General features: G+C 48.7%; 1 protein-coding gene across 1 annotated transcript; it reads left to right on the forward strand.

The window, feature by feature from the left end:
* Nucleotides 1-4666: 4666 nt before the first annotated feature.
* KCNJ2 (potassium inwardly rectifying channel subfamily J member 2) lies at nucleotides 4667-11340 on the forward strand. The gene is made up of 2 exons (XM_040582074.1): nucleotides 4667-4801; nucleotides 9840-11340. Exon 2 carries the CDS (start codon nucleotides 10056-10058, stop codon nucleotides 11337-11339), a length of 1284 nt encoding a protein of 427 aa, XP_040438008.1. The 5' UTR covers nucleotides 4667-4801; nucleotides 9840-10055; the 3' UTR covers nucleotide 11340.
* The last annotated feature ends 1203 nt before the right edge of the window (nucleotides 11341-12543 follow it).

The following is a 12543-nucleotide window of genomic DNA, read 5'->3' on the forward strand; positions in this document are numbered from 1 at the left end:
ACGTTCCCCACTGCTGCCTTTGAGGACAAATTGCCACAGCTGAGTGATGGCTGGGCAGGGACAAATGCAGAATATGGCCATGTCACAAACCCCGCCTGATGTCCCGCAAGGTCATTGCATTTCTGAAAGATTATCCACAAACCTATATTGTGAAAATAGATCACTAAACGCCAACACAACTGCCTTGCTACAGCAAGGCTTCTAGAAAGCAAAGGCTGTGCAAGGTGTACATGAAATAACAGATTAACATTTCCTAATTACTGTAAGGCCTTTGACCCTGCAGAGGTAAGCAGGTGTTGCGAGCCGAGAGAGCTCGCTTTTTAGCAACAGGCATTGATTGTATTTTATTAGGTCTGAAAGTTTAGCTGGAAATTAAAGATCCTTTAATTTAGGCATCTTATTTTATTGAGAATTGAGCGACGTGGAATATAGCTGTTGGAAATAAGTTTTCTTTGGCAGAACTTCCTGGGTTGCTGTTGGATTGTTAGTTATGTACAGTGACTGTTAGCTATGGATTACTGTTTATAATTCATTATTTCCAGATTTCTTCACCTTGCTTCCCACACCCACCACCTGCAGTAGCAAAGACCGAAAGTATGTACTGTTTTCCCCCAAAATTTAGTCAGTGGCTGGTGATTTGACATTAGAATAAGACTAAATCTGACAGCCTGAAATCTTAAGCAAAGATTTTGGACACAAAGTATCTGGGAAAGAAAGAGAGAGAGAAAAAAAAAAGCAAATGGTGTGTGAGTTCCACTATTCTCAGCTATATAAACCAACTCAATTTCCTATGTCATATTTCACCCTTTCTATGAACAAACACATTATTATCCAAAATAACTGTGTCACTGGCTGCACATCTGTACATCCTATTTGCTTGCAAAGTACGAACTCTATTTATTTGCTCTCTCAAGTCTTATCAAACATGTAACCGACTCTCTGTGGAACTTTCATTGGATTTACCCATTCCTTCTATTACCACTGTGGCTTCATTTTTCCTTGGGGATCCCAGCATTAGACCTATAAAGATCCAGTTAATGTCTAAACCCCAGGGGTTTGCTGTGAATGGGGAAACCACCTTTTCCTGATGAATATTTTCCAGTTGACTTAACAGTTAGAGAAGAAAAGCTAACTTATGCCAGTTTACATGCATGGAAATGGTGAGGCAAAAAAAAAAAAAAAAAAAAAAAAATGCCCAATGCGTTATTTATGGCACTTCTTCACATCTTGTGGAAACCGACTGCTTTGATTCTACCAGACCGTGTTTTCTTTGCAAGTACAATACAATTAAGCTATTTTCAGCTGGCAATAAAATCCTTGAGAACCAAAGCAGATTTGGCCACTTTAAGAGATGAAGACTAATGCAATCTGATAATTAGGTCATTTCACTGCCAAGACAGAAAAAAGCAATTTAATAACATCTCCCATGCAGTAAGACAAGGGCTAAAGCCTCTGGTCCCAGCTGGCAAGGACTATGCTGCAATACAACCTCACATTTACTTCCACAGGGCATCTGCAGATCCCTGCAAGACTGAGGAGCAGGGTGGCTGTGACGGGCAAAGGCGAGGACTGTGCCGGGAAGCAGAAAATATGGGGAGAAAAAGCCCCTTCTTCCACTGATGTGGCCTCGCTGAAATGTAAGAAAAGCATCCTGCTTCTTTGGTGGCTCCTTTTGTTACACCTTTTACACTGGTATGAAAAGTGAATGTCCTGCCTTCCCAGAGCTGCTCTTACCCCTCGACACCGTTGCTTCTGCAGGTAGCAGATCTCGTCTTGAAAACTCCTCAGACTACAACCATTTCACATAGCTCTTCTAATATTTCAGTCAGGAGGCTCTGCAGTGAGGCAGTAAGAGACTTCTGTAGCTGGGCGACATCAAATTAGAAAACCATTCATTGAGAGAAGGAAAACAAACCCTCACTCACTCTTGAGGGTTAAGTTTTCAGCTGTCTCTCACCCTTCTTTGTCCTGGCTTGTTGCAACAGGAAAGGGTTTTTTAGAAACTTTTCTTGTAACTTCAACTTCCCTGTTTCGGTGGTTTGGAAGTACTTCTCTTGCTGAAGTCCATGCAGCGGAGAGACAGCTTTGTTACCGTTCTCGCTATCTGTATAATAGATTAGAATCGATATTTCATTCTAAGAAGAGCTTTCTGGGCAGGACTGGCCGACTTTAAGCAAGCTGTAAAATAGCCATGATGTATATGCTTTACCCTTCCTCAGGATGAAATGCTAAATGGCTTGACCTGCAAGTCTGTACTGCTGTGAATAAGTCTTACTCATATCAGCGGATCTGGGGTCTGTGGGTCTAGTAAGTCTGTAGTCTTTGTCAGTCGGTTTGCATGAGTAAAGGCTGAGTAAGAGTCTACGAGGTCAGGCTGTAATATCTTGTGGACATTGTGCAGAGATTTGCTGAACCGACCCCCCAGCAAACCGTGTGTATTCTTAGCAGAGCATCTCTTAATAGTAACAGATCACAGCTCTCCTTTATTTCGCTTACATATAGATGAGCACATACTTCTTCAAGGTGAGTCAAATTGTTGCTATTTCAGCTGTTGGTAGGACATGTACACTCAGAGGAATGAAGGATTTTTTTCCCCTCTGATATAGGTACATAAACTGCAGCATTTGTGCCTATGGGTTTCAGATCCTGAGGATTTAATAATCTTCATCTTACTGAATTAATAAAATAATTGCAGCCATTCCCTCTCACAGATTTTTTACTCCAGATTCGTCATTCATAAGAAACTGAACTGTGTTATAGCACTTTTCTTTCACTTAAAAATGAACAGAATCACCCAAGAATAACTTATAAACAGTATGATTGCCTAATGTGCCGGATTGCTCAATGTACACAAGCACTTGCCTTTTCCATCCCTCTCCCCATCATGCACATTCTGCTTATCCTGCTCACATAACACCAGGGGCTTTTAAAACCAGCTGCATTTGGCCACTGTATTTGTTGCTGCAACAATGCGGCGCTTCCTCATTTGGAGTATAGGGAACCCGGCAAATACTGGAAGCAACAGCAACGGCAGTTGGTGGAAATAGTTAGGCAGCAATGCCAGGAGTGTGCTCTTAAAGCTGATACTCCACGAGAAAACATTTGGGCAAAGCATTTTCACCGAGTGTTTAAAGACAGCTACTGTCAAGAGTTGTAAACTTACAAAACGAATGAGGAGGAGGAGGAGGACAGTTTAAGCAACTACGGGTGACCGCAGGCACTGGCATTGCTGTGAAAGCAGGGAATCGTATTTAAAGCCTGTTCTGGCCGTTGTAAGGAAGCTCCTGGAGGAGAGTGGCTGACCCACTGGGACCAGCCTGTTCCTCAGCAGCTCCAGGCAGAAGACCTGCCTGCTGATTAATGCCGCCTTGCCCCCAAAGCATCCCCAGCACCCGTTTTCGGGGTGTCGCAGAGGCTCCCCGTCGCAGTCCTGGGTGCAATTCAAGGTGTTCACGCCAATTGCTCCAGCTGCCTGTGGTTGGCCACCCTTGCATCCAGCAGCCACCTTCATTCCCAGTTTTCCAGCACCCACGCAGGGCTCCCTGCTGCATTTCAGCTGCTGGCACTGAGGGTCTCAGCTGGCGAGGGCAGCGGCCACCTGCCTCCGAACCTGCCATCCCTGCGCTGCCCATCGGAGAGGGAGGCTGGCAAACCTCGCGGCGTGCTTACAAGGCCGGGTTTGTTCCTGCAAGGCTCCCAGCCAGACGTTTCATCCTTATTTTCTTTGTCTTAGCCCATGTCCGCTGTAGAGAGGACAAGCTATTAAAAATCATCCCGATTTCTGCGTATTGCAACAACGGCCACTCAGCCTGCTGAGTGAGCTGCCACAGGTGATCCAGAAAACAAAGAAATGGATCCTCCGTGCTGCAGCCGGGCAAATACTTCCCTGGCTTCCAGCTTTGCTCTGAAAGAGCTTAGTCCAGGGATGAAAGGTGTTGTTTGGGAAGGGACGTTTGAGTGGGGTTGGAGGAAGGGTGTTAATCCGGCTGCTGAGCTGTGGGGTGCTGGACTCGCTCCTGGTGCGTGTCAGGGGCCACGTTGGGGAGGGGACCCCCCGCACGTCGGCCCTTCCCAGCGCTCAAACAAGGGATGGGACAAAAGGGACCAAACTTGGCTCTCCCGGGTGTTTTTCCGCACTACACGTGCCCCCCATCCCCGAGGAGAAAACGGGAGCGAGCAGCCCACCGACCCCACGGGGACCTCCGCGGGGTCCCGGCCGTGTCCTGCCCGAGCCCTGCTGTCCGGGGGGCGCTGGCGGGCGCGGGGGGGGCGCTGGGGGAGGGGATGCCCTGGCAGGTGCTGGACCCCCGCTGGCGCAGCCGGAGGGCGCAGCCCGAGCCCGGCCCCGGGCAGCCCCGTCACCTCCCCGCGGGTCCCCCCCGCCCCTCCCCAGGTCCCCCCTCCGGCCCGGCGGGTCCCCCCGGCCCCTCCCCGCGGGTCCCCCCGGCCGCCCCCCGGCGGGTCTCCCCCGCCCCCCCGGCCCGGCGGGGCAGCCCCGGGCCCCCTCCCCGCGGGTCCCCCCCCGGCCCGGCGGGGCAGCCCCGTCCCCGCCGCAGCCCCCGGTCCCCCCGCCCCGCCCCCCGCCCGCCATTGGCGCGGCGCAGCGCGGGGGCGGGGCCGGCGGGGGCCGCTATTAAACATCACATGGCAGCCGCGGCGCGGGGCAGCGGCTCATCGAGTGCCTGAGCGCGGCGCGGGGCGGTGGCGGGCACCGGGCACCCCGGGACTGGCTTGTGCGTCCCCCCGGCTGCGGGATCTTACCCCTTGGAACTCCACGGGCACCCTGCAGGGGCAGCGGCAGGTAAGAGGCGCCTTCTCTCTCCATCGCCTCGGGACGCGCAGCCAGCTCGCCTCCAGGTGCCGCCGCGGCTGGCGGGGGCAGGGGGATGCGCCCCAGCTCGGGGGGCGGCTACAGTGTCCCCGGGTCCCCCCCCGGCTCGGCTTTCGGTGCCGCTGGCTGTGCTGCTGTGCTGCACGCCCGGGCACAGCCCTTCCGAGGGGGAACTCCTGCCTTTCTCATGCACCATCCCCGAGCTATTCTCGGTGCCTAAAATAATTAGATAGGTATGCTGCGAACACTCGAGCATCTGCTTGCAGCATCTGTTTGTGTTCATAACTTTCCATGCACCAGCTGCTTCCCCCCTGCCCGCCCCGGGATGTTTTATTCTGGGGAAGGGCTGGAAGTTTGCATGACAACTCGGCGTCGCAGCAGTAGCACCGCTCCATCCCTTTCCATTCTTCTCGCCTGTTGTTTCCTGTACAAGAGAGGTCAAAAGCATCAAGTCTTCGAGATCAGATGCGTGTTTTTGAAAGGAGCGTCCGAAATGTTTTATCGGGGTGTGAAATGAACCTGTAACTTCATTCATTGGCATTCTGGAAACGGGGTGTGTGTGTGTGTGTTATTTTTAACCATCCTGCCAAAAAAATAGGAAGAAAGCAAAAAACCCCAAACCCAAACAAAAACAAACCTTGCAGCTGGGGAGCTTGTGAAGAGACTGTATTGTTTCAACTTAGTTCATGACAGTGAAAGGAAAAAATACTGATAAGGAATGGCAGATTTATTCGCAGGCTTGGGCGACTGCTTTGTCATCTCCCTGGGGCGGGGGGAGCTGGGGACCCACAGGTGGCCTGGGCTGAGCCAGCACCCCCAGCGCTCTGCCCCCTGCCCGTCGCCACCCCCAGCCCGCAGGCAGCCCGCACTTGTTTCTGTGTTCCAGCCTTACCTTTACACTTGTTTGCTTTTCCATCCTCACAGCCGGTGCATCAAGTACACCCCCTGGTGATGACTATTCCACTTGTAGTTATTTTGTCATCAGCTAGAAATATCCTGAACCCGTCTCCTTCGCAGGACAGCAGATGCAAACACCACTTGTCCTTTCCTTTCTCCTATTTCTTCGCACCCATTTCCCTACATCATCTGCTCTTTTTTTTTTTTTTTCCCCTTCCCCACCGCCTGAGCGTGAAGGACAGATCCTTCTCCTGAAGGCAGCTCAGCACTTTGTGTAACTTGACTCCTACCCAAACCAGTGAAGAAGCCCTGGGGAATGACTTTTAAGTAATGCAGGGGTCTGGAGAAAGGTTACAGGGGTGGTTGTGCCCAGCAGCGAGGGAGCTGGGGCTGTGGGAACAGGCTTCGCTGGGGCGAGCAGCTCCTTTGTTCTGCGTGCCGAGGGCAGCAGGGGAAGGCGCTTGGTGAAGGTGGTGCTGTGCTCTCTTAGCAACATGTGCCCGGCTGGCTGCACGGCTGTGTGGCGTCAGCCTGGGAATAACTGCTCCAATGCTCATTAGTGCTTCTCTCTCAACACCCCCCCGCTCTTTTTGCACTTCAGAGTTTTTGCTCAGCGTTAAACCTTCTGCACAGAACCCCCTTTGAGCTGTTGCGGAGTTTCGACGCGCGATGTTAATGTCTTTGGGGGGGGGAGGTCTTGAAGGGGATGCTTGCTGAGGGGGAAAGTGAGGGTTTGGGCTCCTCATCGTGGCATTTCCACAAACGTTGTTTCAGAAACGCTGCAGATGCAGCACAGCCCTGTGTTCCTCTCCTCCTCCAAGCATCCCCTTGCAGCAGAGCAAGCCTGGGGCTCTCCCATCCCATCTCATCCCTTCCCGGTAATGCTGGGTCCGTGCCTGTGCTGGTAATTACAAGCTGCTTTGCTCTAATCTGGTGTTCTCTTCCAGGAGGAAAGGTAGCTTGAATTAATCACAATAACACACCTAGTGATGATTGAATTTGCAGCTGCGTGTGTGTGTCTGGGTGCAGTGCGTTGGGCCCGATTATACAAAGATTTGGGGTGGTTGGTGGGTACCGCGTTGGCTTCTTTTGCCCAGCGAGGATTGCGGGGCTGGTCCCACACTACCTTGGCATCTTTAGTGCCACTAATATCTGATAATGGGGTGGGGGGGCAGCAAACTTGTTTTGCCTTTGAGCAGCAGGTGGATTAGGAAAACAAGAACCATTAGATTTTCATGCTAGTTTGATTGTTTCTGGGATTTGGGGGGAACCTCTGCTGAAGCTAGCTGTGAAAGTCAGGGTGAACACCCATCAGGCAGCTGGAGGATCTACTGGGTGTTCGACAGAGCCTGCGCTGCCGGGCGGGAGCACAGTCAAACCTGCCGTGTCGCCCTGGCCAGTCCCTGCTCACGGTGCTGGTGGTGCCGCCATCCCTGGCACCCTCCACGCACTCGCGAGGAAGAGAGGCAGTTTGTGCTGTAAAAGAGAGAAGACAACTCTGCCGCGGCACAGCATGCCAGGGCTTTGTTGTCTAAACTTCAGGCAGTCTGTAAAGGTCGAAGAGGGTGGCCCCAGGCACAGCCCGGGAGTTTAAAGATCCTCAGAGCCAAATTGGTGCAGGTTCGCTGCCAAGGGCTGAGTGCCGACAGCTTGGGGCTAGGAGGGAGAAATGCTGCACCAGGTACAGCAGGCAGAAGGTGCTCAGCCATTCAGAGCAGGAATATGACGATGTATGATACATAATTTGGGTCCAAAACTTCTGAATGCAGCCAGCGGCGAGCTGGTGTTAGGATTTCAGTGATTTGTGGAATTCAAACAAATGTCCTCAGGTCAAGACTTTTGCAGGGGGAAGCTGCACATTCAGACACTTGAGACTTCACAGCTTATCTTTCCCTCCACCGCAAGTCTTCCTCTAAAATCCAAAAGACAATGCCGGGGGAGGGGAAACACCTTCAAAATAAACTTTCCTAGGCTGTGTGTTTCCATCAGCTTGAAAGAAAACAGACTTTGAATGTGGAAGTCGAACACGACTATGATTATAGGATGTGGTTTATAAAAGTGATCTATTTGCAGACCAATGCAATGGTTTTCCAAGAAGTTTTTTGTGCAGAATGTATTAATAGCAGTTTCGCTTCCCCGCCCCCCCTCCCCTGCTGTGTTCAGGTTTCAGCCCAAAAAATTAAGTGAACATTAGAAGAATACCTTTGTGTTTTTGAGAATAATATCCTGATGGGAATGAGAAACCCCATGATCCAAAAGGCGTGAAGGGGAAAAAGGTGTGTAAAGCCTTTACACAGTGTAGGCAAGATGGTCAGATCGGGAAGAGGGCAGATGCACCATAAACCTGCATTGCTGGGAGCCGCACTGAAAACTGGGCATTACCGAACCTACCAAAAGCTGCCAAAATGTCTTGTACGGTGCTGAAGTCACAGATGACTAATCTCGGCAAGTAGGCACTGGGACGCATTCTTGCACAACAAACAGAAATGAGGAAAAAAGAGAAGGTAAAAGTAAATGCTTAAGAGATTCTAGAGGGAAAACCAGCCTGTGTGCCACTGTGAGCACGGTGTTTTCTGTTTGTCAGCTGCTCTTCTCCTAACAAGTGCTGCTGACCTCAAACCCTTGTAATGTGGCTGAAGGATGTGGGGGGGCTGAGGAGCTGTTTGAAATCTCTCAGGTTTTTGGAACCCCTCTGCAGGGCGTTAGGGGCTGCTTTGGGGAAAGGAGATGAACTCTTACCTGCAGCTGCTGTCAGACGGGTGTCAGAGGAAGAGGCACAGAGTACTGAAGCCGCTTTGTGGGCAGAGGTCGTGCTCCTTGGTGGCTGCAGATTTGTTGGGTTTTGGACAAACTCAGATGAGTTTTGATAATACTGATTTATGAAGAGCATCGTGATTTAATCCCTCGCTGCTGTAAATGGTACTGAAGTCTCCTCTCCTACGCCAAACGGGCAGCAGACATTCCCCATCACTCGGTTTTAGTTTTATTTCCTCCATGGGGTGCACATGTGGATGGAGCCGTTGCATTAATGCATCTCTTCTCCTCTGCAGTATTTCAGTTACATTTCCTGATATACAGTACATGACTTAATGGGTGACGCACTTGTTAAAAGCTTAACCTGGGTCTAAGCCAGACCTCCCTGAAACAAGTTTGGTGGCTTCTACCCTCAGGAAGAAGCTTTTGTAGCCTCTCGGCTGAGTCTTAATTGCTGACATTTAAGACCCACAGGATGATCAGAACCGTTACACGTGGGAGATGGAACTGGCTGCCTCGGGCTCCCGAGGGGAAGGTGCTGGTCCTTGCTACCAAAGGTATTAGGAAGACCCTCGGCCAGTGCTACTCCATCATAGCCTTTTGCTAGTTTCATTAGGAGCAGATGAGTGTCGTTGCAAGGTTTAGTTTGCTTCCTATAATTTAAGCCAAATGTAAGCATAAAAAAACACACAGAACCCAGTGAGTCTGGAGTTAGAGGAACTAATGCAGCCCTTATTCCTGCCGTTTGCAGAGACTACACAACTCTTTTTCTTTTTCTTTTTTCTCCCCGCCCCCGCCCCCCCCCCCCCCCCCCCCCCCGCCCCAGTTTAATTAAAACAAAGTTATATGCAATGTGAATTCATGGAAATCCCTGACACTTGCATTTTCCAAGTTTATTGCTTTTCTCAGGTCACATCATCTTCCCTTTTGCACGGTCCTTTCTTTATCATAGGTAAAACAGTCCAGGAGTGACAAATTGTATGTCATGAAAAACTGCTTCAGTCCTTATATTTGAACAGATGGATGTCAGGGCTAATTGTTTCAAAATAAACAGAAAACACAGTTGTAAGTATTAGATAGGTTCTTTGCACATCTGGCTTTAAAGTGAATATTGCCTAGAGACTTGTGTGACACTGTCACTGCAGGGCTGTCACTTAGGAAGGGTGATGCCTTTGTACTAATGATGTCACTTCTGTCAATACACAGCTGCGCACATCGTGCATTCCAGAAAATGCTGCTGTTAAGAGTAAGGAAACTTCCTGCAGGTCCATTGGAGTAATTGTACTTGATTCTTTCAGGTTTGATTCCTTACCCTGTTCCTCCAGGATCTAACACAATGTTTCTTTTTCTCTTGCAGACCATGCCCTCTCTATGACGGTTACTTGCTAAGCTAACTCTGCATGCCAGAAGACTGTCCTTGGTTGATCCAAGGGCTTTTGGGGACTCCGGCCTCTCCCCAGTTTTTCTGTGTGTGTGTGTTCCTCTAGAACTTTCAAAACTGTTTCTCCAAAGGGTTTTGCAGAAACTTAGACTGTTTTCTAAAGCAGAAGCACCTCAGTCCACAGCAGTAGTGATGGGCAGTGTGCGAACCAACCGCTACAGCATCGTGTCTTCAGAAGAGGACGGCATGAAGCTGGCAACCATGGCTGTTGCCAACGGTTTTGGGAATGGAAAGAGTAAGGTACACACCAGGCAGCAGTGCAGGAGCCGCTTTGTCAAAAAAGATGGCCACTGCAACGTCCAGTTCATTAACGTGGGTGAGAAGGGACAGCGATACCTGGCAGACATCTTCACCACTTGTGTGGACATCCGCTGGAGGTGGATGCTAGTTATCTTCTGCCTGACTTTCATCCTCTCCTGGCTTTTTTTTGGCTGTGTGTTTTGGTTGATTGCACTGTTGCATGGGGATCTGGAGAATCAAGAAAATAGCAAACCTTGTGTCTCTCAAGTGAGCAGCTTCACCGCAGCCTTCCTGTTCTCCATCGAGACCCAGACCACGATCGGCTATGGCTTCAGGTGTGTCACAGACGAGTGCCCCATCGCAGTTTTCATGGTGGTTTTCCAGTCTATAGTGGGCTGCATCATTGATGCCTTCATCATTGGTGCTGTCATGGCAAAGATGGCTAAGCCAAAAAAGAGAAATGAAACTCTAGTCTTCAGCCACAATGCCGTGGTGGCCATGAGAGATGGAAAGCTGTGTCTGATGTGGCGTGTGGGAAACCTGAGGAAAAGCCACTTGGTGGAGGCACATGTGCGAGCACAGCTCCTCAAATCCAGGATCACGTCAGAAGGGGAGTACATCCCCTTGGATCAAATAGACATCAATGTAGGGTTTGACAGCGGGATAGACCGCATATTCCTGGTCTCCCCAATTACGATAGTACACGAGATAGATGAAGACAGTCCTTTGTATGACTTGAGCAAACAAGACATGGACAATGCTGACTTTGAAATTGTAGTAATATTAGAGGGCATGGTGGAAGCTACCGCCATGACTACCCAGTGCCGTAGCTCATATCTGGCAAATGAAATCCTCTGGGGCCACCGCTACGAGCCTGTACTCTTTGAAGAGAAAAACTACTACAAAGTGGACTACTCAAGGTTCCACAAAACATACGAAGTGCCCAACACACCCATCTGTAGTGCCAGAGACTTAGCAGAAAAGAAATACATTCTCTCTAATGCAAACTCCTTTTGCTACGAGAACGAAGTGGCCCTCACCAGCAAAGAGGAGGATGAGATTGACACGGGGGTGCCTGAGAGCATGAGCACAGACACCCACCCGGACATGGACCACCACAACCAAGCAGGGGTGCCTCTAGAGCCACGGCCGCTACGGCGGGAGTCGGAAATATGAGTGACAAATTCTTCCTCTCTCTTTTGGTTGAAAGGAAAAAAAAAAAAAGAAAGGAAAGAAATACATCTATCGGTCAAAGGCACGTTGACCTGAGAAGTTGGCCCAGAACAGTTTTCAGACAACGGTACTGTTGAAGAGTGGGGTGAAGGCAAGCAGACCTGAGAAACCCAGGCTGGTTTTAGGGCTGTCCTCAGAGGAGGGACGACAGAAAATGAACTCTAAACACAAAGCACTAAACATGTCTAAGTATGAACAGAAGGCACATATGTTGTAGAATAAATTATGTATATATTTTTTTACAAAACTTGAACTTGCAGGCAAGCTTTGGTTGGGTTATTATTATTTTTTTTTCAACTTTTTCCAGAATGCTTCTCTCTAGGGAACAAGAATGTTTTTAATGGCATAACAAAGGCAAGAATCTGCCTTATTATTATTATTATAATTATTTTTTAAAAAGCTGCTGCTAACTACATGAACACAAATGGTTATTTTTGTTGCAGTGTAGTTTTTATTTTCTCTTGTGTAATTTAAAAAAGAAAAAAAGTCAGTGTTGAACTTTTTGGGTTGAAAAGCTGGTGATCACTTCAGAGAGGCCGACATTGTCAGAAAGTCTAAACTCCTTTTGAGGCCAGTAGTTTGATAGTTAGAATCAATTTCTCTCTTTCCAATTACATAAGGGGCATTATGTAATATCAGGCCAATCCGTAGCCTCCAGCAAAATTATGATTTTTGGGGGGAGAATTTAATTCTCTGTCTAAAGGAAAAATGAGAAATAAAAAATATATATACATAGAAAAAGTACTAAGTTAAAACTACCTAAATGTATACCAAAGAAAATGCACAGTTTTGCACAGCGGAGTTTATCTAAAAAAAAAAAAAAAAGAAAAAAAAAAAAAATAAAAAAAAAACCCCAGGCTGCTTTAAACAAAAAAGATTTCAAACCTCAGACACTTTTTTTTGGTTTGTTTGTTTTTTTTTTTTTTCTTTTTTCTTTTTTTTTCTTTTCTTTTTTTTTTCTTCTCTTTTCTTTTTAAGACCTTTATTTTGCACCTTATTCTAAAAGCTTAAGATTCAGATCTCAAGTGAGCTAGGACTCCTCCCCTTTCCCCCTGCTCTTCCATGGGGAAATAAATTCCCTTCCTTTCTGTAAGGAGAAGTGCAGTGGGGGGAAAGCAAACAGCTGCCCTCCCGGTCGCTGCGGCAG

Source organism: Falco naumanni, chromosome 1 (genome assembly GCF_017639655.2).
Source record: "Falco naumanni isolate bFalNau1 chromosome 1, bFalNau1.pat, whole genome shotgun sequence".
NCBI lineage: Eukaryota > Metazoa > Chordata > Aves > Falconiformes > Falconidae > Falco > Falco naumanni.